The 24757-nt window shown below is 47.0% G+C and overlaps 1 protein-coding gene across 6 annotated transcripts in view; it reads right to left on the reverse strand.

The window, feature by feature from the left end:
* nags (N-acetylglutamate synthase) overlaps positions 1-24293 on the reverse strand; it is a 62685-nt gene extending 38392 nt beyond the window's left edge. For 4 of the 6 annotated variants that reach the window (XM_072487179.1, XM_072487180.1, XM_072487185.1 and 1 more), the window contains exons 1-4: positions 23913-24293; positions 11514-11788; positions 5258-5471; positions 1516-1605 (exon numbers count right to left, since the gene is read on the reverse strand). In XM_072487179.1, coding sequence (XP_072343280.1) covers positions 1516-1605; positions 5258-5471; positions 11514-11788; positions 23913-24257 — 924 coding nt within the window. In that variant the 5' untranslated portion in view covers positions 24258-24293. The remainder of the gene's footprint in view (positions 1-1515; positions 1606-5257; positions 5472-11513; positions 11789-23912) is intronic. The other 2 variants (XM_072487181.1, XM_072487182.1) reach the window with 1 other exon arrangement.
* Positions 24294-24757: the final 464 nt, after the last annotated feature.

Raw genomic sequence — 24757 nt, forward strand, 5'->3', positions numbered from 1 at the left:
CAAGTGTGACTATTGCAGATGCACTGCACAATGAATACCGAAAGCAATCAGACATGGCAGCACAGCTTCTACCTTCCTGCAGGGAGGAAAAAAAGGAAATCCTTGCACCCGTCAGGATCTCGTGTCAATCTCACTGTGCATTCTGAATGAACTATAACAACAGAGACAGATGATCTCTTAATTAGCTCACAAAGTACTTTCCCTGCAGTAAGTGCACTACATCTTAGTTCCTGGAGCAGAACACCAATACTAATTCAATGGAGCCACTGGAATCAGCTCCTAGATACAGTAAACTGACTGGGTAAATTAAGGTGGAATTTGGACTCCGGTAGTCGCAGTCAAGTATTTAACAGTGGCGTTTTGAGTAATTTTATTTTTAAGCAGTCACCTGGACTCTGCCTTTTTTCAGATGCAATAACGACACTTTATTCACCTCAAACTCTCTGGCTCTTTCTATGGTAACCATTCTTATCCACGTAGGTCATCGTTTCCCCCGAGGTCCGCAAGTGAATTGTTATGAAAACTTCACCCTTTCTTTCGCCTCTTGTGGTGTTGAAATTGAGACTCCTTTAAGAGTCTTCTTTTTTATAGCTCCTATCTAGGGCAGAAAGAGATGTTCGCGAGGTCCTCACGCAGCGAGTTCCTGATCTCAAATCGCTGCGGTTGGTGAACATGACTGAGGCGTGTCCCCACAGAGAAAAAGAAAGAGAAAACCAGAAATGTTTTCTCAAGGCAGCTCTCATGGAGGGCAGAGAGAGGGGTTCAGACAAAACGTAAGAGGGCGCAAAGGGAAACTTACAAATTAAAATTGGTAAGTAAATAAATAGCTGCTTTGGTACTTGCTCTCAATCATCTTCTAGTCTATATGATAGAGTCATAGATGTTTACAGCATGGAAACATGCCCTTTGGTCCAGCTTGTCCATGCTGCCCAGTTTCTATCACAAAGCTAGTCCCACTTGCCTGCATTCGGCCCATATTCTTCTATACCCACCCTGCCCAGATAATCTGTTCTAATTCAAACACCAATAAAGTATTTTAAAATCATTGAATTGAATGGATTTTGATCGGTGGATTTAACTTGTTTACAGCAAGGGTAAATTTGTTGTCCATGCAATTTGGGAAAGACAGCAGCCAAACTCGTTAGGCATCTCTGTACTGACTGCTTTCCTTCAGATTTCCCTCCGTCTTGGCAGTGAGAACTTTTTCATTTTTGACTTGGTGCCTCACCTTATGGACAACTGGGATTTGGTGCTCCAACGAGCTGCCTCTGTGGATCTCATGGGTTCGCAAAAAAAATATAACAAGCAATAATATAAAAGCCTCGAGGGATCTGTGTTATAAACGCATTGGCCTGTGTGTAAAAGTGATTGGACTTGATCTTCCACAAAAGGGACAAGTCCACCTCTGCCAATCTCTACCTTTGACAGTAGAAGCAGGTTACCAGGGAAGAGGTTGGGTACATGTCCAACCATCTTCTTAATGGGCTGGTGCCAAAATCAACTCCACCAACCTACCTGAAGGTTCTCCACACATCGATTACCAAGAGAGATTCGACGTTGAAAACACCCATTGGCACTTGAGGCAGCGCATTGAGAACGACGAAACTGAAAAACAATTACAATGAGGTCTTCTTGTCTAATGCAGGCCAGCTGCAGAAGAGTCTCTGAAACTGGCAATGCCAGGGGAGTCACCTTTCACAAACAGCTATGGCCACTCTCCCAGATGTACTGCTGGGGGCCCCCATGATGTGCTGGTTGTGAATACCTGATTATACTGAAACTGGGAAAATCTGCATTATTAAATATATGCTTTGGTGAATTGGTGTGCTCGTCAAAATGAGGAACGTCGGTGCTGATAAAATTGGATAATGCAATACTTTCCTAATTCCTGTTCCCGATGCTAGCAAACGTCACATATGGTATAGTCAGATGCAGAGTAAAGCTCCCTTTACTCTTCCTGAACAATGTGCTATCAGTCCAACTATAATTTCCACACCAGCCATTTTTACGATCTATGTATGATTTGCAAATTTAGTGCCAAATTGTGGGCTATTTTGTGGTATGGGTCTTTCTCAACCAGAAATTGGGATGAGACTAGCCAAACTCATTCCACATGGGATCTTTACAGTCTTAGAGAGCACGCTTTCATCTGGGTTTGTTGAAATCCAGGTTCCTGAAAGGTGCTATCAATATCCACAAAAACAAATCAATGCACCACTGTTAATTAAAGTACAAGGAAAGTGTTAGGAACTACTTTCAGTACACACAAGACCCTCATCTAACCAGTGTTCCCATAAATGCCAATTTCAGTAACGTTACTGCACTACACAACTCCTCTGTGCGCCCATACTGCTTTGGTGTTGCTAGTGGCTGAAAAATCATAGCTTAGTTTGGTCTGGTTCCTTCACTCATAATGTTGGGCACAATACTGGACCACATTAAAGAGTATGGAATTAGGCGGGAGCATAGAACATTGGTTATTTACAGGGAGTAGGAATTAATGGGAGTATTTCAGAAGAGCAGTTGGGATTAGGCACTGGGTTCCTCTGGTGTTCAAATCTACAGCCATTTCTATTTGTTGTGCACATGAATGATTTGGAGAGATTCCCCATTGGGAATGATGTCGAAGTTTGCAGAAGAGAAGGTATAGCTCTTGAGAAGACCAAAGGAAGATGCAAAGAGATAACGAGAAGATGGCAAGAGGGGCTAAAATGTGAGAGATGGAATTTGCTACAAGTATGGGGTGATATCATTGGAAGTAGGCTCAGCGTTGTGGAAAAGTAGGGGGATTTAGGGTTGCAGGTAAACAAGACAATAAAGAGAGCACCTCAGGTTGATAGGGCTAAAAGAAAATAAATTGAGGAATAGAATATAAAAATTAAGAGATTATAATTAGTCTATATAAAAGCTGATAAGGCCTCAAAGATTCCAAGCTTTATGAGGGCTATTAAGATTTTAGAGGGGTTACAACCCAGATTCACTAGGATGTCACCTGGAAATGATAATACAGACATGCAAAAAGATTACAGGCCAATAAGTATTTAAAATTATGTAATGATGTTTATAAGGGAGAGAAGAGTAGATACAAAATGATCAGGGGGTTAGATAGGGTGGACAGTGAGAGCCTTCTCCCGCGGATGGAAATGGCTGGCACGATGGAACATAGCTTTAAACTGAGGGGTAATAGATATAGGACAGAGGTCAGAGGTAGGTTCTTTATGCAAAGAGTAGTGAGGCCGTGGAATGCCCTACCTGCAACAGTAGCGAACTCGCCAACATTGAGGGCATTAAAAAGTTTATTGGATAAACATATGGATGATAATGGCATAGTGTAGGTTAGATGGCTTTTGTTTCGGTGCAACATCGTGGGCCGAAGGGTCTGTACTGCGCTGTATCGTTCTATGTTCTATTGTTTCCAATCATTGAAGAGTCAAGCACGAGGGGCCACAGTGGCACACATCAATGCAAAGAGATTTGTAACAGGAGAGATCTTCTTGCACAGAAAGCGGTGAGCATTTGAAACTCATTTCTAGCATTGTTGGTTGAGCCAGGAACCACGTCAACTCAGATTAGTCTGGATCGGGTGGGTGGAGAAAAAAGGGTTGAAGGGGTTTGGAAATAAAATGGGCAACTGGGATTAGAACTAACAGCATTGCCTGGTTGGGATACGTGCCTCGTTTCTTCACTGTAACTTTGACATTTCTATAGATTAGTCCTCTTGCCAACCATTGAATTTTGTAGGAAGAAACATTGATCAAAGCTACAGAAGATTTTCTTTGTTCCATCTTTGGTTTTGTTGCTTTATGGGATCTTTAACTACTATTGTAAAACTCTTGGTGTTGAGCAGCTGCAGAAAGACACTTAAAAATGAATGGCTGAAAATGCGCAAATTTCTTTTTCCCCCAAGGGCATGTTTTTAATACCAGAAGCTGATATGGCTCAACATGTATAAGCTTTAATGCATTCATGTATAATTCCCATTCTGTTTCAAGTTAAAATAAATCGGCTATCTCCACTTCAAAAATAATGGAGAGAGGAAATTCAAGCAATCCCATTTTGTTATCATTCATATTTTAATGTCACATGCTACCATTTCAGAGTCTCCAATGTTAATTTGAAGGAGTATTCAACACTAAAAATACTCCACCCACACTTTCCTTCTACAGTAATGAAAAGCAGAGCCACATCAGAAATAGCGATCAACAGGTCTGTTACACTAGAGGATGAGGAATTGTTAGGAATTTTTCTGTTCTTAATGGTAGAATGTCATGTTACAATGATTCCTATTACAGACAAATATTAAGTTATTCTTGTCCCAGGCTATTATCTGAAACCGCTTGGAGAGGCCAACCCAGTGAAATGAAAGGGTCACGTTCTGATCCACTCTACATTCAGCTGCCTCAGCTAAATGCTTTAAATTGGCCCCACTTCCTCAAATACAGCACAAATCCTGCTGAAACATTAATTTATTATCTTTGGAGAAGTCGGAAGAGTTTAGAAAACAACAGTTCTAAGGATCCTGTGATAAAATTTGTTATATTATCAAATACATGTCAGGGTTGAATGTGGTCTCTTTTCAGCTGTTGGTTCCTGACTTAAGGGTAGCTTCGGGTATTGAAAAGTTGCATCCTGATCCAACAAATACTTTTATTTGGTTTGGATCTCCCTCCTGCATGGTGTGTGGCTGTACTCCGTGCACCAGAATATCTCCGCCAATGTCCATTACCTTCGCTTGTGCTTTTTATTTCACCCTTCTTACTTGTAATTTTGACCTTTGCTCCCCCAAGGAGGGTGGCCCAATGTTGGGGTGGGATTGGAGGAGGAGATAAACAGTACGTCATCTCATGGTCTGGAACTCTTGCTTGTTCAGGGCTCTACTGAGCACCTGGTCATGGGAGGAACATCATTGCAGCTTGGAGGGCAGCAGGGACTGAAAAGGATTTCTGCAGTAACTCAGGGTTGGTAGAGAGAGAGAGAGAGAGAGAGAGAGAGAGAGAGAGAGAGAGAGAGGTGCAGAGGGTTCAGGCTGACATCAGGTGGACTTACATGGGTAGACTTGGAAGTGGGACAAGGCTAAAGGGTAGATGAGATACCAGCAGGTGGGATTTTCTGCACCCCCCCACCCCTTGGCATGTTTTGCAGTGGTTTGATGAAAGAGAACATTTTCACACAAATGTCAACCTAATTATCTATCCTCTACAGGAGGTCATGAAGTAACACGTTTCCAGAATGAGCAAAGAAAAGTGCTTTTACTCACCTTTTTCTCACAATCCTGAATACCTCCTGAATTGTTCAGAAACATCACTTTCAGGGGTTGCATCAACTTGGCAATAGTCGCTGTGACACCCAAGGAATTTAGAAGCACCAATTGTCCATCAGGGGTCTCTCCCACAGAGCAGATGATAGGAATGTGTCCCGACTCCAGGCTCCAATTTAACAGATTTTCCTCCACTGAAACTACGTTCCCAAAACTAGACAATAGAAATTAGAGTCAATCCTATTGCTACTTTAGTCCTTTGAACAGAGTTGGCAGTCAAAGAGCATAAGAAATAGAAGTAGGAGAGCAGCACGGTGGCACAGTGGTTAGCACTGCTGTCTCACGGCACCGAGGTCCCAGGTTCGATCCCGGCTCACTGTCCGTGAGGAGTTTGCACATTCTCCCAGTGTTTGCGTGTGTTTCGCTCCCACAAGCCAAAGATGTGCAGGCTAGGTGGATTGGTCACGCTAAATTGTATTGGAAAAAAATTAATTGGGTACTGTAAATATTTTTTTTATGAATTAGGCCAAAAGACCCCTTGAATGCCATTATTGTGAAATGCATGTAAATTAAATGAAAACTATTAAGTGTTTTTATGGGGTATGCATGGAGAAACTATTTCCTCTGGTGGAGAGGTTAAGAACAAGGGGGCATAACCTTAAATGAGAGAGAGACCATTCATTGGCAAAGTCCTAAAGTACTTCTTTACACAAAGGGTAGTTGGAAATCTGTAACTTGCTCCTCCAAAAAAGTTGTTCGGGTTAAAGGTCAATTGAAAATTTCGGAACGGAGATTGACAGATTCTTGCTGGGTAAAAATCTAACTGAGGGATATGGCACCAAGTTGAGCAAGGGGAGTTATACAGGTCTGCTGTAATCTAACTGAATGGTGGAATGGGATTGGGTGGTTGAATGGCTTACTCATGTCTGTTATATAAGAACATTGAAGAAATATATAAGAACATTGAAGAAATGTAACATGAGGTCTTGCAATGCCCCTATTTAGGCTAAACATTCCATCTCTTGAATGTGAATGAAAATCCTTATGGACGTTGTCACACCCCAGGTTTGGGTGAGGGTAGTGGAGGCCCGAGGGTGGGCTAAAAATTATATAGATATTTGACGGCAAAACATGCCATGCAATGGTGTTTATTTTTATTCCTAATCTCAGTGCAAAAAAATACATTTACAATATACCACAAAGGACAGACCAAAATAACCAACTAGAAAACAAGCACTTTGCAGGCATGAGCTCCGGTCTCAGTTCCAACAGTAAAAAAAAAAAGTCCTTTCCCACCAACGTCTCATCCTCATCGGATATCCAGTTAACTTTGTTAGAGCTTATTTGCACCTTTCTGTTGAGACATATTATAGTCACGATCTTAGAACAGATGTTCACCATCTTCTTCTTCACTCTGGTGTCGCTTGGCCATCATTGACAAGGATGGTTTGTATCTCCTGGCACTCACTCATTGTCTTCCCTCTCTCACTCACGGGGCTCCGGGATAGTCAGTGCCAATAGTTAATAAAACGGCTGAGGGTCAATGTTCACTGACTGGGTGCCAGCAATGGAGTGTCCAGGTACTGGTTGCCCTGGTTGTTAAGTAATGGGTTAAGAGGCATTCCAATTAGTTGTCTCATTTATGTTAAGTATCCAATAATTGACACTGATATGTAAAGGGGCTTCAGGTGGCCTTTGTGTCAGGTGATGTGATGTTAGAGTTTTTTTGCAGATGGAATTTGGCAGACTATATAAAAAGCTGCAGAAACACAACCTGGAATTTCCACAGTCTGTGTTGGCCTTTAAATTGCTTGACTGTGCTCAAGTGAGCAACATGGATAGGCTCCTGGTTTTGACAGGAGTTCAGTTTGCGGATAAGTATACTTTATTCGATCAGATGACAGAAGCTTTAAAGACGTTTCTGGGGAAACATTCGATTCCGATGGCTCTGATGACCCAAATAGGTCAGCCTGCAATAAAGCAGAATATGGAAGATACGCTACTAACAGGATGGCGAAATCGTACGGCTACAAACAGGTTCCAAGACTATAGAAGGAGATCGGGACCTGGAAATTATGAAGACATAAACCCAGTTAGAACCTACAATAGGAAGATGAACCCCAGAAATGCACGGGGCATGATAAATCGATGTTTTTGATGTGACACTCAATACCATTAAGCTTTAAACTGTCCAACACGTTATAATAGAGTGTTTGAAGCGACACATGACACGGAAGAGTTAGAAGAGGAAAATGATAGTGACCAGAAAGAAGGCATTGTCCTATTGACAAGCAGTTTTACGCCGGTAATGAGGGTGTTGGTTGCAGAATCCTTCAACTGTGCTGTATTGGACAGTGGCTGTACATCTACTGTGTGTGGAATTGACTGGTTAAAATGTTACCTGGACTCTTTGAATGCTGAAAATCGTAACAAGTTTAAGGAATTTGAAAGTTCCACAAGTTTCAGGTTTGGGGATGATAATACTCTGATGTCGCTGAAAAGAGTGGTGATCCCTTGCAATATTGTCGGAGTGAATCATTTCATTAGCACGGATGTTGTATCAAGTGAGATACTTTTGCATCTGAACAGACCGTCGATGAAGAAAGCACACATGAAACTGGATATGAAACAGAATAAGGCAACAGTTTTTGGAAAGACGGTGGACTTACAATTTGCACAGTCGGGACACTATTGTATTCCATTACTGACAAATAATTTTTCAAGTAGAGTTGTTAAGGATGTGTAAATGGCAGTTGAAAATGAGACTTTAGCTGATAAAAGGCTTGTTGTATTAAAACTGCATAGACAATTTGCGCATCTATTTTCTCGGAGGCTGAAAAATTTATTAAAGGATGCAGGGGAAGGAATGAAGACTGACCGAATAGAACAGGTTAGTGATGGCTGTGAAGTTTGTAGGAAGTACAGAAGGACACCAGCACGACCGATAGTAACCCTACCTTTGGCCATGGATTTTAATGACATTGTGGCCATGGACCTTGGGATAAGGCTAATAATGTATTTATTTTGCATTTTGTAGATTTAGCAACCAGATTTAGTCAATCAACGATTGTAAGAAGTAAAGAGAGAGTAATTCTGGATCAAATCATGGAAAAATGGATAGGGAGAGGAATAGGCCAACTGGCAAAATTCCTTACGGACAATGGGGGAGTATTTGCTAATGAGTTTAGGGATGTGTGAGAAAACGTGAATATCACAGTTCTGAATACGGCTGCAGAAAGCTCATTTAATAATGGTGTATGTGAAAGAAAGCATGCGGTAATAGATGACATGCTCTGGAAAATTGTGGCAGGTGGACCAAACTGCAAACTAAATTAATTTTAGCATGGGCAGTACATGCAAAGAATTCATTGCAGATGGTTGGGGGCTTTAGTCCCTATTAATTAGTGTTTGGTAGAAATCCTGAAATTTCATCCATTTTGGATGACCAGCCTCCAGCTTGGGAAGGGACTACAATTAGCTCTGCCTTTGCTGAGCATTTAAATGCATTACATAGCAGTAGAAAAGCTATTTTGGAAGCAGAAGTCTCTGAAAGAATTCGCAGAGCTTTGAGGCACAATGTACGGCCATAAAATACCGTTTTTCAGCAAGGAGACATAGTATGCTATAAGAGAGACAATTTTAATGAACGGAAAGGCCCAGAAAAGATCATAGGCATAGATGGCAAAACAATTATTTTGCAACATGGCAATCAAACTGTGAGGATACATTCATCAAGGATAATGGGTCCAGATTACAAATTTTCAAATTTAGACAGAGCAGACAGACATGACCAGGAACCAGTGTCATCTGGTACGCATGTGTTACAGAACTATGAGGACCAATTAACTGATATAGACAGGGATTCTGTAGAGGAACACAACACTTCTGATGATTTAGAACAGGCCATTTTTCCAAAAGGACAACTGCCAAAAGTTGGTACAAAAGTGACATACTTGCCTGAAGGGTCTAGTCAATGGCAGGATGCAACTGTTATTAGTAGAGCAGGGAAGGCCACTGGAAAGTATAAACATTGGTTGAATGTACAGCATTCAGGGGAGGGAGTCAAGACAATGGATTGGGAACACAAATTTCAAAAATGGAGGACACAGAAACGCAGTGCCAGTTCAGATAGTACATCGGATAGTGAACAGGTCCACAGGAAAAGGTCGAGAACTATTGAAAGGACATCCCACAGCAGAAGGGAAAGATCAAGCAGTAGCAGTACAGAACGAGATACCAGGTGGGAGAGGGGGTGTAGTCTATCAAGGTCTCGGAACACGAGTAAGACTACAAATACTAATAGGAGTAGAAGCCCACATGATGAGATTTTGGTGGCTTCCAATAAGTTAGATGAAAAAGTTATCAAAGATGCCAAACAGCAAGAACTGCATAGTTGGAGTGAATTTGGGGTATACTCGGAAGTACCAGATAGGGGACAAAGAGCTCTATCCCACAGATGGATTTGCACGGTAAAGGTTCTTCCGGATGGAACTTATAAGGCAAAGGCCAGGCTTGTGGCGAGGGGATTTGAAGAAAACTTAGAAGATCAGGATTTAAGGGTGGAAATAACACTGGTGTGTGTATGTGCATGTGTCTGCTCGCCAGCCCAGTTTCTATATTCCACCAAATCTTTACGGCAAGTCTCTCTCTCTCACGCATCCCCCGTTAACATTTGTATGAATGTGCACACGTGTCCTGACCGTTCATAGGACAAATGTCCACTGAGGGAGGGCACAGCTAGAAATTCAAACGCAATCAATAAATGGATCTCGGCACGGCTGAATAGAGGATCCATGTCTACTCCATCCTCGAGGTTGAGACTATGGGTGGGCTGGAAAATGCGGCGAGCTGTTCAAAGGTCCATTGACTTCAGCAGCATTGGAAAATCCTGCCAGTTGGAGGGACCATAAAGAAGTCTTTTCTTCTCTCCACGGCTTGTTCACAAAAATTGCATGATTCAAAACTGACATTTCCGAGCTAAGAAAAACCACCATGTGCAAATATTTTGGAACTTTATGAAAGCTCAGTACTTGATGCTGCTTGCCACTACGAATGGAGCATCACAATCATTGAGAGGCACCCAACACCCCACATTGTTGTGCGTGATAATAGCTCTGTGTTATGGTTAATGATTCGATCACCATGAGGTTGGGGGGGCGGGAGAAGGGGAAGAGGAACGAGTGGGAAACCTCTTCTCCTTTTCCAGTAGAACTAATTTCACAGCGGGGAAAATTAAATCTCTGCCTGCAAGTTCAGTTACGAGGATAGAACATAGAATTTACAGTGCAGAAGGAGGCTGTTCGGCCCATCGAGCCTGCACCGGCCCTTGGAAAGAGCACCCCAATTAAGCCAACAACTCCGCCCCAGACCCATAACCCAGCAACCCCACCCAACCCCTTTGGATGCCAAGGGCAATTTAGCATGGCCAATCCAGCTAGCCTGCACGTCTTTGGGCTGTGGGAGGAAACCGGAGCTCCCAGAGGAAACCCACGCAGACACGGGGAGAACGTGCAGACTCCGCACAGACAGTGACCCAAGCCAGGAATCAAACCTGGGACCCTGGAGCTGTGAAGCGACAACGCTAACCACTGTGCTACCATGCCACCCACCATGCCTGGAGATAGATTGGGACAGTACCCACGGGAGAGAAGAAAGTTGAGATGAGTTTTGATAGAGATGTTCAAAATCATGAGGAGGCTGGACAGAGTAGATATAGAGAAACTGCCCCCCCTCATAAAACCATTAAGAACAGGAGGGCACAGATTGAAGGTGATTTGCAGAAGAAGCAATTGCGATGCGAGGAAAAAGCTTTTTCGCACGAGTGGTTTGGGTCTGGGTTGCTGCGCCTGGAAGGGTGGGGAGGCAGATTTAATCAAGGCATTCAAGGGGACATTAGATGATTACTTGAATAGAAACAAAGTGCAGGGGTACGGGGAAAAGGCAGGGGGATGGCACTAAGCCATGATGCTCATTTGAAGAGCAGGTGCAAACACAATGGGCCAAATGGCCTTCTTCTGTGCTGTAACAATTCTGTGGTTCTCAATGATTCTGTGATTCTACTTGTTCCAGGTTTGCCTTATATGCTGAGAAATCTACAATGACAAAAACGTATACGGCGACACTGTAACAATGATTTGATAGCAATCATTTCTGCGTAACGGTATATCATTGTCATTTAACTTGACTCTTGATACCCTTGCTGACAAATCATTGATGTTCTTACAACTTTGCTGCTCATAGTCAGGAATAGCTGTACCTGTTGTGAGATGAAGACGCCTCTGCTCGCAGTAAGGATCCTCCATTAAAAAATGGCATAGTGACAGCGGAATTCCTGTGCAGTGCATCAGTCAGGATCCTGCAATTCCGGAGTAGTAAGGATTTGGTTTCGGTGAATGAATTTGATCCCCCTTCAGCATGCTGACATGATAATCCCATCACCACCACAGGCTTCATGTCCATACGTTGCAGGAATGCCAGGCCAAATGCCAGACTGGATACCATCTCTTTCGAGCAAAAGATCTCTTCATCCACCTGATAGACAAAGATAAGTTAGTCAATACCACAAACTGGTTATGAGGGAGCGACTGCAATGGTTCTATTTTCAGACAATCAACATATTGCATATTTAGCTTCCACTTCCCGCTGCCTGTTGGTAGGCGTTTTTTAAAAACCATGGGTCATATGAATCCTGGGTCCGGTTGAGAGAGTCCTTCTGCAACCTTCCCATATCTATGTAAAAATCCAAAATATATTTCCATACTATTTTAGTCTAGCTGAATCTTAAAACCGAGAGAGACAGAGATTCTACCATGTCAACACACCACCCTCTGAAAAAGTGGAAGAGATAGATGATGCAATGTTATTCTACGAAAGGATTAATTTTCTCCTGCTTTGTCGTTTAATTTATTTTAATTAATAGAAGCACAAGGGGGCATTTATTATGAAAAACATGCTGCAGTATTTTACGCTAGTTGTCAAAGGTACCTGGGCTAAAACTGGGAGGCGAAACTTCTAGTTAGCTTTATAAAACACAACAGGAAACATCAGGATGGAAGAAGACCACTTAGCTCATCAAAGTTCACCCTTTTATATTTTAACTTGAAAATTGTAGCATCCAGCTGTATTTTAACAGCCCCAATATTCTTGTTTATAACACTCTCTTCGGTCAGTACTGTGATGAATGTATATTTCACATTTGTGGAAGTAATGATATTAAAACCCCTGGTTTGAAATACATACAGACAGCGTGTCTGCTAAAGCTGTAATTAAGGTGTTGTAAATGTTTGAGGTAATCGTACATTCCAGCCACTTACCTGGTTACAGATAAAGGGCTAATGGAACATTGTTTATATTTTTAATGGTTCCCTGGTACACAGATAGTTTTAGGGATTTTTTTTAGCCCTGGCTAAGCAAGTCATGGAAATTAGTGGGATACAGATGAAGTCATTAATGGGAGGAGCCAGGCCTGTCTGTAGTTTTGCAGTCCGCTATAAGATTTTAAGTTTGAACAACAGTTTGCCGTAGGATTGGACATCTCTACATGCCAGGTATCAGTGAGAACCTGACACAGAAAAGATATGGGAAAATTCCATCCCATATTTAGGTTTCTCTCTCTACAGATGATGCTCAACCTACTGAATATTTCCAGCATGTTCATTTTATTATTTTATAAACATCTGTTTGGTAACTGTCCTCCATCCATGATAAAAATGGCATTGCTTGTGTTGCCATTTGAGGCTATTGTCCAGATCTTTGTGGGCTAAATGTTCAATAGCATGCACTGATAGGCTGGGGTTTTCCACCCGGACATAGCGGGACCCGCTGCGGGATAGTCGGCAGCCCAACCAGAAGCCCATTAACTATTGACAGGACTGTATGATCGGGTTGTAGTCGCCCCAACATTGGTCAGTACCCTCTGCTTTGAATTCAAAGGCTCTGCAGTTTGTAGCCATCTGGGATGGCCACGATTACAAAATGGACACTTGCAAAGAATGCAGGGAAAATTGGACAATACTGAAAAGCAAGCAGGTGCAATGTCTGTCTGTTGATTAGAGTCTTGGCTCTCAGACAGGACCGGTACTGCTAAGCCATCTACATACTAATGAGCCATCTCCGGGGACAAAAAGGAAACATTTAGATAAACAATGTTAAGGCAGACTCCCTGGTGCCAGAGGAGACTCAAACAAAGCAGACCAAAGGTCACCTAGGGCATGCCCAGCAATCAGGGAACCCACCCCTCTATTGGAGGAAGATAGAATAAGAATGGGAAAAGCCCAATTAATTGAGGCCAAATTCAAGGCCCACCCAAAAGCGCGCGAAGCCCTTTCGGGTATAAAAAGTATTCCCCAAGAGAGAATCTTTCTTCTTTGGCCTTGGCTCTCAGCGAAGAGAGACCAGCCTAGCAGCTACGCCAGACCAAGTAAGTTCCAAGTCAACGCACGCTACGAGATAGACAATCCTAGTTGCTATCCTGTAAACAGCTCAACCCAGCAGCCTCAGAACCGAGCAACGGCCATGGTTCCTCTGACAACCAAAGTGGGCAACCGAAGCCAAGTATAGGCTTTTAGTAATAGTGATAGTTTAGGTTGTAGAGTTTTATGCATGAGTAGATTTGACTGTAAATAAATGAGCAATGCTTTTGAACTTACTAACTGGTGTATCGTGTCTTTAATCAGTATTCATTCTGAACCTTGTGGCGTTGTCGAAAGAAACTTGGCAACTCTTAAGCAAACGTAATTAAGCAGGGCCAAATTAAGAGACAACAGCAAGTTAGCAACAAGTTCCTTCCACCAGCATCAAAAAAAACCAGACAATTGTATTTTGCATGAATGACGTGGAGGAATATATTTTGCTAGTTTATCAACAAGTAGGGGGATTTTCCGCTGCTTCTCGGCAGTCCACTTTTGGCAGGCGGTGGATACGTCTGGTCCCTGCTGTCAGAGGAATTTCCCATTGAACCCACCCCCTTCCCCCCTTCCGGGGTTTACTCTTGGAGGGTCCGGAAGATCCTGTTGACGAGAATGGATGGAAATTCCCCCCCACCCCCGGCCATAGTTTCCTTTTCCGAATCCCATCACATTTTAAAATCAGCATTCAAGGCCTCTGCAGTTCTATTCTGTATATCTTGCAAATCCAGTTGTCTGATGGGATCAATTAGTTAGGCCCTTTTGAACACTATATTTACTCCAAAGTAATACTTTCTAATTTGATCTTGCTGTTGCAGAATGAAGGCAAGCACATATTTAGTCAATGCAACAAATCTCTCTGTACTCAAACCACTTCCAGACAAAGTGGGCTTTTGTTCAGCAGTGATGGATCACTTTTTCTAATTCAGCGGTATGGTGGAGTTTGCACATTCTCCCAGTGTCTGCCTGGGTCTGACCTCCCACAACCCAAAGATGTGCAGGGTAGGTGAATTGACCATGCTAATTGGCCCCTTAATTGGAAAAAAGAATCGAGTACTCTAAATGTATTAAAAAAAAAAGTTTATCAGCATCCAACCATTTAAGCTGATACCACTTAAGAAGTCTGCCGTTATTTAATACATAAAGCAGCCTGGAACAAAAGAAAAGGTCAGGTGACAAGGGAGTCCTGGCATACCAACTTGTTCGTTCACTATTATCATCACTCTGGTTTTGGCTCGATCACTTATTTTTAGGCTTATATAGAAACAGAATTTACAGTCCAGAAGGAGGCCATTCGGCCAATCGAGTCTGCACTGGCTCTTGGAAAGAGCACCCTGCCTAAGCCCACACCTCCACCCTATCCCCCACACCTCCACCCTATCCCCCACACCTCCACCCTATCCCCGTAACCCCACCTTACCTTTTTTGGACACTAAGGGCAATTTAGCATCGCCAATCCACCTACCCCTGCCCATCTTTAGACTGTGGGTGGAAACCAGAGCACCCAGAGGAAACTCACACAGACACAGGGAGAACATGCAGACAGTGACCCAAGCCGGGAATCGAACCAGGGACACTAGTGCTGTGAAGCCATTGTGCTAACCACTATGCTACCGTGCTGCCGGACATACGAATTAGGAACAGGAGGAGGCCACTCGGCCCTTCGATCCTGCTCCGCCATTCAATAAGATCATGGCTTGTCTCAATGTAACTTCAACCTCAAGTTCCTGCCTACCCCCAGTAACCTTTTACACCCTTGTTAATCAAGAATCTATCTAGCGCTAAAAATATTCAAACACTTTGCTTCCACTGCCTTTTGAGAAAGTGTTAGAGAAGCTCAACCCTCAGATAAAATAATTCTCCTCAGCTCTGTCTTAATTGAATGACCCCTTATTTTTAAACAGTGAATCTTAGATCTAGATCGTTCAGCAAAAGGAAACATCTACACCCACCCTGTCAATACCCCTCACGATCTTAAAGGTTTTGATCAAGTCACCTCTCATTCTACTAAACTCTAGTGGATACAAACCTGACCTCTTCAACCTTTCCTCACAAGACAGCACCCCCCCCCATTCCTGCTATTAGTCTAGTAAACCTTCTCTGAACTGCTTCCAACGCATTTTACATATTTCGTTTAATAAGGCGACCAGGGGCGGCATGGTGGCGCAGTGGTTAGCACTGCTGCCTCACGGCACCGAGGACCCGAGTTCGATCCCGGCCCTGGGTCACTGTCCGTTTGGAGTTTGCACATTCTCCCAGTGTCTGCATGGATCTCACCCCCCACAACCCAAAGATGTGCAGGGTAGGTGGATTGGCCACGCTAAATGGCCCCTTAATTGGAAAAAAAGAATAAGGAGACCAGTACTGTACAAAATACTCCAGATGTGGTCTCACCAATACCCTGTACATCTGAAGCATAATCAATTCCCTTCACAATAAATTATAACATTTTATTAGCTTTCCTCATTACTTGCTGTCACGGTTGTTGTTGATAAGATGTTCATTGGACATAGTAATGCTCTAAATGTATTTTTTAATCTGCAGGGAATTTGAGCTTCTTGTAGTTGAAGAAAAGAGTTTAAAATTGTTTTGACCACTCAATAGAAATCCATGAATTGATGCAGCTCCCGATTAATGCAGAAAAACATACTATTCAGTATATGATTTTTAAGAACATTTTATCTGAGTTCTTTGCCCTCAAACTCAGCAATGTTTAGCAAAACTAATTCAAGAGGATTAGATGTTTTTTCTCCTTCAGGGACCCCTTGCAGAATCCCGTCACTCAATGTGTATTGGTCAATGGCCTACTCGTTACATCAAATGGTGCAGTGTCAATGATTGCGGAATCAATCACATGATTGCATTATCTGTCCTTGGCCCCAATCAGCAAAAACAAAATCCAAGCTGTAAAAGACTATTAACCTTGCTGATGATTATGAGGAAGACCAAAATTATCCAGAATAACGTGTTCTAGACTGAGGTCCAAGAGGGAACAGCCTCTTGATTTTGAGAGGATATATAGTCAAAACAGTCAATCGTATTGTTGGGGCATCTTTGGTACCTCCCTCAGCTCTCAATTCACCTGTAGTGTGCATTATCCTCTACTGTTATATGGTGGGTTATACAGTATCATAGAATTTACAGTGCAGGAGGCCATTCGCCCCATCGAGTCTGCACCAGCCCTTGGAAAGGGCAAACTACTTAAGCCCATGCCTCCACCCTATCCCCATTACCCCACCTAATCTTTTGGACACTAAAGGAGAAATTTATCATGGCCAATCCACCTAACCTGCACATCTTTGGACTGTGGGAGGAAACCGGAGCTCCCGGAGGAAACCCACACAGACACGGGGAGAAAGTGCAAACTCCACACAAGTCACCTGACATTGGAATCAAACCTGGGACCCTGGAGATGTGCGGAAGCAGTGCTAACCACTGTGCCACCCCATGCGTGTGGTGGCACTGTATCAAGCGAAGTGTGCTGTACAGTATTGTCACAGCATATCACAATTTTATGAATTTGCACTCCCAAGTGTAGAGCCTTACCTTGTGAGCGTGCATATTGGGAAGAGGGCTGCCCACCCCCACACAATTTCCCATAGGAGAACCAGGGACACATATCGGAAATTTGAGCACACTGATGAAGCATTTTGGTTATTGCGATACTAACAAGGTGAATGTGAAAGGGTCAAGTGGATCTGCACTTTATCAAGCAGAGGATGAGGGGAATCACTGCATAAATCGATTCCTTAAATCGCTCGTTGTCCTTCAGCAGTCTTGACTACACATCTATACAATGCCTGAATACCACTATAAAAGGTTCTTATTGGACAAGACTGTATCAACTGGTGAACTCGGTTCTCCTCAAATAAAGGGATGTTCTTGCTGTGAATTCAATCCAGCTTCTTGCTTTTTGCAGAATAATTCCCAGATCTTTCTACTCTGCCCCAATAATCTGCCTCAGCATTTATAGCTAAACGGAGCAGCATGGTGGCGCAGTGGTTAGCACTAGAATCTTACAGCACTAAGGACCCGGGCTCGATACTGGCCCCGGACCACTGTCCGTGTGGAGTTTGCACATTCTCCCAGTGTCTGCACGGGTCTCGCCTCCACAGACTAAAGATGCGCAGGGTAGGTGGATTGGCCGCGCTAAATTGCCTCTTAATTGGAAAAAACAAATTGAGTACTCAAATTTATTTTTTTTTAAAAGCATTTACAGCTAAAGGAATAGAGTATAAATTTATTTTTAAAAAAGCATTCATAGCTAAAGGAATAGAGTATAAAGGTAAGGAAGTGTTGTTGCAACTGTACAAGGTGTTGGTGAGACCGCACCTGGTGTACTGTGCACAGTTTTGGTCCCCTTATTTGAAGAAATACGTAGTGGTATTGGAGGCAGTTCAGAGGAGGTTCATTAGATTGATTCTCGAGATGAGGGGTTTGTGTTATGAAGAGAGATTGTGCAGTTTAGGCTTATAACTCTCTAGAATACAGAAGAATGAGGGAGATCAAATTGAGGTATATATGATAAAAGTATGGATAAAGTAGACGTGGAGAAGATGCTTCCTCTTGTGGGGCATTCTAGAACAGTGTTCTTCAAACTCGGGGGCCCGACCCGCGGGCGGGTGTCGGGAGGGTTGCGGAGAAGTCCTTCGCGGCGCTCCCGATCGCGCAAATCCCCGCGCAGCAGCCGGCTTTTAATAACGCCGGCTGCAAGCGGCCTTTAAAATGGCCGCAAACATGTAAAAAAATTCACCCGCATTCGCACAATCATCGGCGCGCATGCGCAAAACTATGCACACCGATGAAAGGGCACGCATGCGCAGTGCTGCCACTATTTTGTTTAAATGGTCGCAGCTTTTTGTTTTACAAGTTTAGGGGGGGTTTATTCATTTTATTTATTTATTATATTCAATTAATTTTAATTTTTTTCATTTGTTTTATTCATTTTTTTTTTACAAGTTTGGGTTTTTAAAATTCATTTTATTCATTTATTTTATTCATTTTATATATACTTTTTTTACAAGTTCGGGGGGGGTTTATTTGATAAAATTTTACAGGAAAAAAAAAAGCAGAACAGACAGATGGAGACTCCATGCTTTCCGACACCGGAAGGCTTCACCTTCATCCAACAGGTTCCATTGGAGGAGCGTGTCCGAGGGCCAAAGGAACCCAAAACCATTTCCTCCATTTTTATCAGCAGCAAACAAGATAAGAGAAAATGGTGGGTCGCTCAGGTCGGCCGGGTAAGGTCCCAAAGGTTGGCCAGTTGGTAAAAATGGGTCCCCGGAGAAAAAGTTTGAAGAATACTGTTCTAGAACAAGAGGTCATAGTCTCAGGATAAGAGGCGGCAAATTTAAAACAGAGATGAGGAGAAACTACTTCTCCCAAAGGATTGTGAATCTGTGGAATTCCCTACCCCAGAGTGCTGTGGATGCTGGGACAGTGGGTAAACTTGAGGAGTTAGACAGATTTTTAATTATTAATGGGTTGAAGGTTTTGCAGAGAAGAGATGAGATCAAACATGATCATATTGAACGGTGGAGCAGGCTCAACGGGCTAAATTGCCCACTCCTGCTCCTAGTTCCGATGGTCTAAGAAAGATCTAGTCTGTCTATTTCCACCTTCCAGCTCTTGGTCTGCAGTAGAGTAGGTAATAGCACTTCAAGCACAAATCTGGTGTTCTTGGTTACGAAGGGGATCAGGGGTTATCATAGAATTTACAGATTATCATAGAATTTACAGTGCAGAAAGAGGCCATTCGGCCCATCAAGTCTGCACCAGCTCTTGGAAAGAGCATCCTACCCAAGGTCAACACCTTCACCCTATCCCCATAACCCAGTAACCTCACCCAACACTAAGGGCAATTTTGGACACTAAGGGCAATTTATCATGGCCAATCCACCTAACATGCACATCTTTGGACTGTGGGAGGAAGCCGGAGCACCCGGAGGAAACCCACGCACACACGGGGAGGATGTGCAGACTCCGCACAGACAGTGACCCAAGCCGGAATCGAACCTGAGACCCTGGAGCTGTGAAGCAATTGTGCTATCCACAATGCTACCGTGCTGCGTTATAGGGAGAAGGCATGAGAAAGGGGATTAGGAACGTATCAGCCATGATCAAATGGCAGAGCAGACCCGATGGGCCAAATGGCCTAATTCTGCTCTTGTATCTTATGGTCTGGACTACCTCAGTACCAAACTCAGAAGCAACATCCATCATTGCACAAGTCAAACATGTCCACATTGTCAATCAGCTGTCTTATGGCTTCTTCCAACATTGCTGCTTTTTGGCTGCTAAATTAGGGATAATTATGCTGAAATTACTTTCACATTTACAGTCAAATGTGAGAGTGGGGCACCTTCATTCCAACAGCTGTGGTAGACCCAGATTCCAGAGATAAAAGGACAGGATATCCAACTCACTTTACCATTTAAAAAATGTATTTGTTCATGGGACGTGGATGTCTTCTGGCTTGGCCAGCATTTTGCACCCTTCGCGAGCCCCTGCAGTCATTGTGGTGTAGGTACACCCACTGTGCTATTAGGGAGGGAGTTCCAGGATTTCAATGCGATGAAGGAAGGGATTGTACAATTCCAAGTCAAGATGGTGATCATGGTGAAAATATGATTCCACCCACAATATGCCAATTGTGTTAACCAGAAATTTTTTTGGTGTCCATGTTCCTCCCTTGATCACTCCTTGTGGCTGCACAGGGGCATAATAAAGCGCAGAAGGCCGGGTAGCACAGTGGTTAGCACTGCTGCCTCACAGCACCAGGGACACAGGCTCAATTCCAACCTTAGGTGGCTGCCTGTGTCGGTTTCCTCCAGATGCTCCGGTTTCCTCCCACAGTTCAAAGATGGGCAGGTTAGGGTGAGTGTCCAAAAATTAGGTGGGGTTAGGATGGGGTGGGGGTTTGCACTCTATCAGAGGGTCGTGCAGACTCGATGGGCTGAACGGCCTCCTTCTACACTGTAGGCATCCTATGATTCTATGAACACTCCTGCCGCACCAGCAGAGATGCCACTTTAATCCGGGCTGGCTTCCTGCCAGCATTGTGGCCATGATGCAATGAACCCATGATTAGAATCATGGTGGAACCGGTCCTCCCTATCCCCAACCTGTCAACGCTGACGAGGTAGACTATGACAAGAGGGAATTTAAAAAAGAAAATCAAACATAACAAGTCCAACACTGGTCCAGTTAAAACAAAAAAAAAAACCAATCATTGGATAGTATAAAGCTGACAGACATGTTTCGGCCGCATGAATGCTATTTAATAAAGTTCAGGCTTCTTTCCAAAAACAGGCAAAACCAGAAGTGTCAAGAGAGTTTCACAACTTTCCAGAGGTAAACACACCAAATCTAACAGTAAAGAAAGGGGGAGGGGGAGCGGATAAATGGACTGAGCCTCAGAATATTTACGAGGGAGACCAGGCTGGGATGGGGGGGGCGGGAGGAGAAAGAGAGGCGGGAGACCGGGATGGGGGGGGGGTTTGCTGGGATGGGGGGGGGGGGGGGGGGTTTGCTGGGATGGGGGGGGGGGGGGGGGTTTGCTGGGATGGGGGGGGGGGGTTTGCTGGGATGGGGGGGGGGGGGTTTGCTGGGATGGGGGGGGGGGGGTTTGCTGGGATGGGGGGGGGGGGTTTGCTGGGATGGGGGGGGGGGTTTGCTGGGATGGGGGGGGGGGTTTGCTGGGATGGGGGGGGGGGTTTGCTGGGATGGGGGGGGGGGGTTTGCTGGGATGGGGGGGGGGGGTTTGCTGGGATGGGGGGGGGGGGGGGTTTGCTGGGATGGGGGGGGGGGGGTTTGCTGGGATGGGGGGGGGGGGTTTGCTGGGATGGGGGGGGGGGTTTGCTGGGATGGGGGGGGGTTTGCTGGGATGGGGGGGGGTTTGCTGGGATGGGGGGGGGGTTTGCTGGGATGGGGGGGGGTTTGCTGGGATGGGGGGGGGGTTTGCTGGGATGGGGGGGAGGGGGTTTGCTGGGAGGGGGGGGAGGGGGTTTGCTGGGAGGGGGGGGAGGGGGTTTGCTGGGAGGGGGGGGAGGGGGTTTGCTGGGAGGGGGGGGAGGGGGTTTGCTGGGAGGGGGGGAGAGGGGGTTTGCTGGGGGGGGGAGGGGGTTTGCTGGGAGGGGGGGGAGAGGGGGTTTGCTGGGAGGGGGGGAGGGGGTTTGCTGGGAGGGGGGAGGGGGTTTGCTGGGAGGGGGGGGGAGGGGGTTTGCTGGGAGGGGGGGGAGGGGGTTTGCTGGGGGGGGGTTTGCTGGGAGGGGGGGGGGGTTTGCTGGGAGGGGGGGGGGGTTTGCTGGGAGGGGGGGGAGGGGGTTTGCTGGGAGGGGGGGGAGGGGGTTTGCTGGGAGGGGGGGGGAGGGGGTTTGCTGGGAGGGGGGGGAGGGGGTTTGCTGGGGGGGGGTTTGCTGGGAGGGGGGGGGGGTTTGCTGGGAGGGGGGGGGGTTTGCTGGGAGGGGGGGAGGGGGTTTGCTGGGAGGGGGGGAGGGGGTTTGCTGGGAGGGGGGGGTGCTGGGATGGGGGGGGTTGCTGGGATGGGGGAGGGGGGGGGTTGCTGGGATGGGGGAGGGGGGGGTTGCTGGGATGGGGGAGGGGGGGGTTGCTGGGATAGGGGAGGGGGGGGTTGCTGGGATAGGGGAGGGGGGGGTTGCTGGGATAGGGGAGGGGGGGGGTTGCTGGGATAGGGGAGGGGGGGGTTGCTGGGATAGGGGAGGGGGGGGTTGCTGGGATAGGGGAGGGGGGGGTTGCTGGGATAGGGGAGGGGGGGGTTGCTGGGATAGGGGAGGGGGGGGTTGCTGGGATAGGGGAGGGGGGGGTTGCTGGGATAGGGGAGGGGGGGGGTTGCTGGGATAGGGGAGGGGGGGGTTGCTGGGATAGGGGAGGGGGGGGGTTGCTGGGATAGGGGAGGGGGGGGTTGCTGGGATAGGGGAGGGGGGGGTTGCTGGGATAGGGGAGGGGGGGGTTGCTGGGATAGGGGAGGGGGGGGTTGCTGGGATAGGGGAGGGGGGGGTTGCTGGGATAGGGGAGGGGGGGGTTGCTGGGATAGGGGAGGGGGGGGTTGCTGGGATAGGGGAGGGGGGGGTTGCTGGGATAGGGGAGGGGGGGGTTGCTGGGATAGGGGAGGGGGGGGTTGCTGGGATAGGGGAGGGGGGGGTTGCTGGGATAGGGGAGGGGGGGGTTGCTGGGATAGGGGAGGGGGGGGTTGCTGGGATAGGGGAGGGGGGGGTTGCTGGGATAGGGGAGGGGGGGGTTGCTGGGATAGGGGAGGGGGGGGTTGCTGGGATAGGGGAGGGGGGGGTTGCTGGGATAGGGGAGGGGGGGGTTGCTGGGATAGGGGAGGGGGGGGTTGCTGGGATAGGGGAGGGGGGGGTTGCTGGGATAGGGGAGGGGGGGGTTGCTGGGATAGGGGAGGGGGGGGTTGCTGGGATAGGGGAGGGGGGGGTTGCTGGGATAGGGGAGGGGGGGGTTGCTGGGATAGGGGAGGGGGGGGTTGCTGGGATAGGGGAGGGGGGGGTTGCTGGGATAGGGGAGGGGGGGGTTGCTGGGATAGGGGAGGGGGGGGTTGCTGGGATAGGGGAGGGGGGGGTTGCTGGGATAGGGGAGGGGGGGGTTGCTGGGATAGGGGAGGGGGGGGTTGCTGGGATAGGGGAGGGGGGGGTTGCTGGGATAGGGGAGGGGGGGGGTTGCTGGGATAGAGGGGAGGGGGGGGGTTGCTGGGATAGAGGGGAGGGGGGGGTTGCTGGGATAGAGGGGAGGGGGGGGGTTGCTGGGATAGAGGGGAGGGGGGGGTTGCTGGGATAGAGGGGAGGGGGGGGGTTGCTGGGATAGAGGGGAGGGGGGGGTTGCTGGGATAGAGGGGAGGGGGGGGTTGCTGGGATAGAGGGGAGGGGGGGGTTGCTGGGATAGAGGGGAGGGGGGGGTTGCTGGGATAGAGGGGAGGGGGGGGTTGCTGGGATAGAGGGGAGGGGGGGGTTGCTGGGATAGAGGGGAGGGGGGGGTTGCTGGGATAGAGGGGAGGGGGGGGTTGCTGGGATAGAGGGGAGGGGGGGGTTGCTGGGATAGGGGAGGGGGGGGTTGCTGGGATAGGGGAGGGGGGGGTTTGCTGGGATAGGAGGGGGGGGTTTGCTGGGATAGGGGGGGGGGGTTTGCTGGGATAGGGGGGGGGGGGGTTGCTGGGATAGGGGGGGGGGGGGGGTTGCTGGGATAGGGGGGGGGGGGGTTGCATCTGCTACTCTTACCTCCACCACTGCGAACAGTCTGTTGTTGCCGCTGCTGCTGACGTTCTGAAACTGGGTGAGCCAGTAGCGGGCTTCCCTGGGGTCGGCACCGATCTCGTTCAGGAACAGCCTGACGTCCCGGTAGACCAGCGAGCGGGTGGCCCGGTGGTGGCTGACCAGCGGCACCGACCGGTCGGCCGCCTCCTGGGTCGGGCTGCTGGGCGACCTGTTGCGCCCGCTGGCTTTCACGGCGCTGAGCCGCCGCGCCGGGGCGCAGGGCGAGTTCAGCACATGCTTGGAGGAGAGGAGCTGGCCCGCCTTGGCCACGGCCCGTGTGCCGGCAGATGCCGAACTCGCTGTAGCCATTGACTGATCCTGGCTGCAGCCGGCGCTGAAACTGACGAGTTGCCTGCTGAAATTGACAAACACCCACAACACACGGCGCTGTCAATCACCCAGATCCCAGTACTTCCACCCAATCGCAGTCAGCTGTTCAAACTCACCTGGCCGAACGGGGAGGTGCAGCCCCCACCCCCCAACAACACAGACATTGGGCAGGTTGAAACTCATAAAGAAGGATTCAAAACACAAATTCCTGCCAGCACTCAGCTAGTCTGGCACCACTGTTCTGAAATCGCCCTGTGAGGTTTGGTTCCTGGACATACATAAAAAATAGAAGCAGGAGGAGGAGGCCATTCGACCCTTCGAGCCTGCTCCGCCATTCATTATGATCACTCCAAGTTCAATACACTGATCCAGCCTCCCCCCCCCACCCATATCCTTTGATCCCAGTAGCCCCAAGAGCTCTATCTAACTCTTTCTAACTTACCTGCGCTACGAAAGCTAGTGATTCGAAACAAACCTGT

The sequence above is a fragment of the Scyliorhinus torazame genome, chromosome 21, assembly GCF_047496885.1.
Source record: "Scyliorhinus torazame isolate Kashiwa2021f chromosome 21, sScyTor2.1, whole genome shotgun sequence".
Lineage (NCBI taxonomy): Eukaryota > Metazoa > Chordata > Chondrichthyes > Carcharhiniformes > Scyliorhinidae > Scyliorhinus > Scyliorhinus torazame.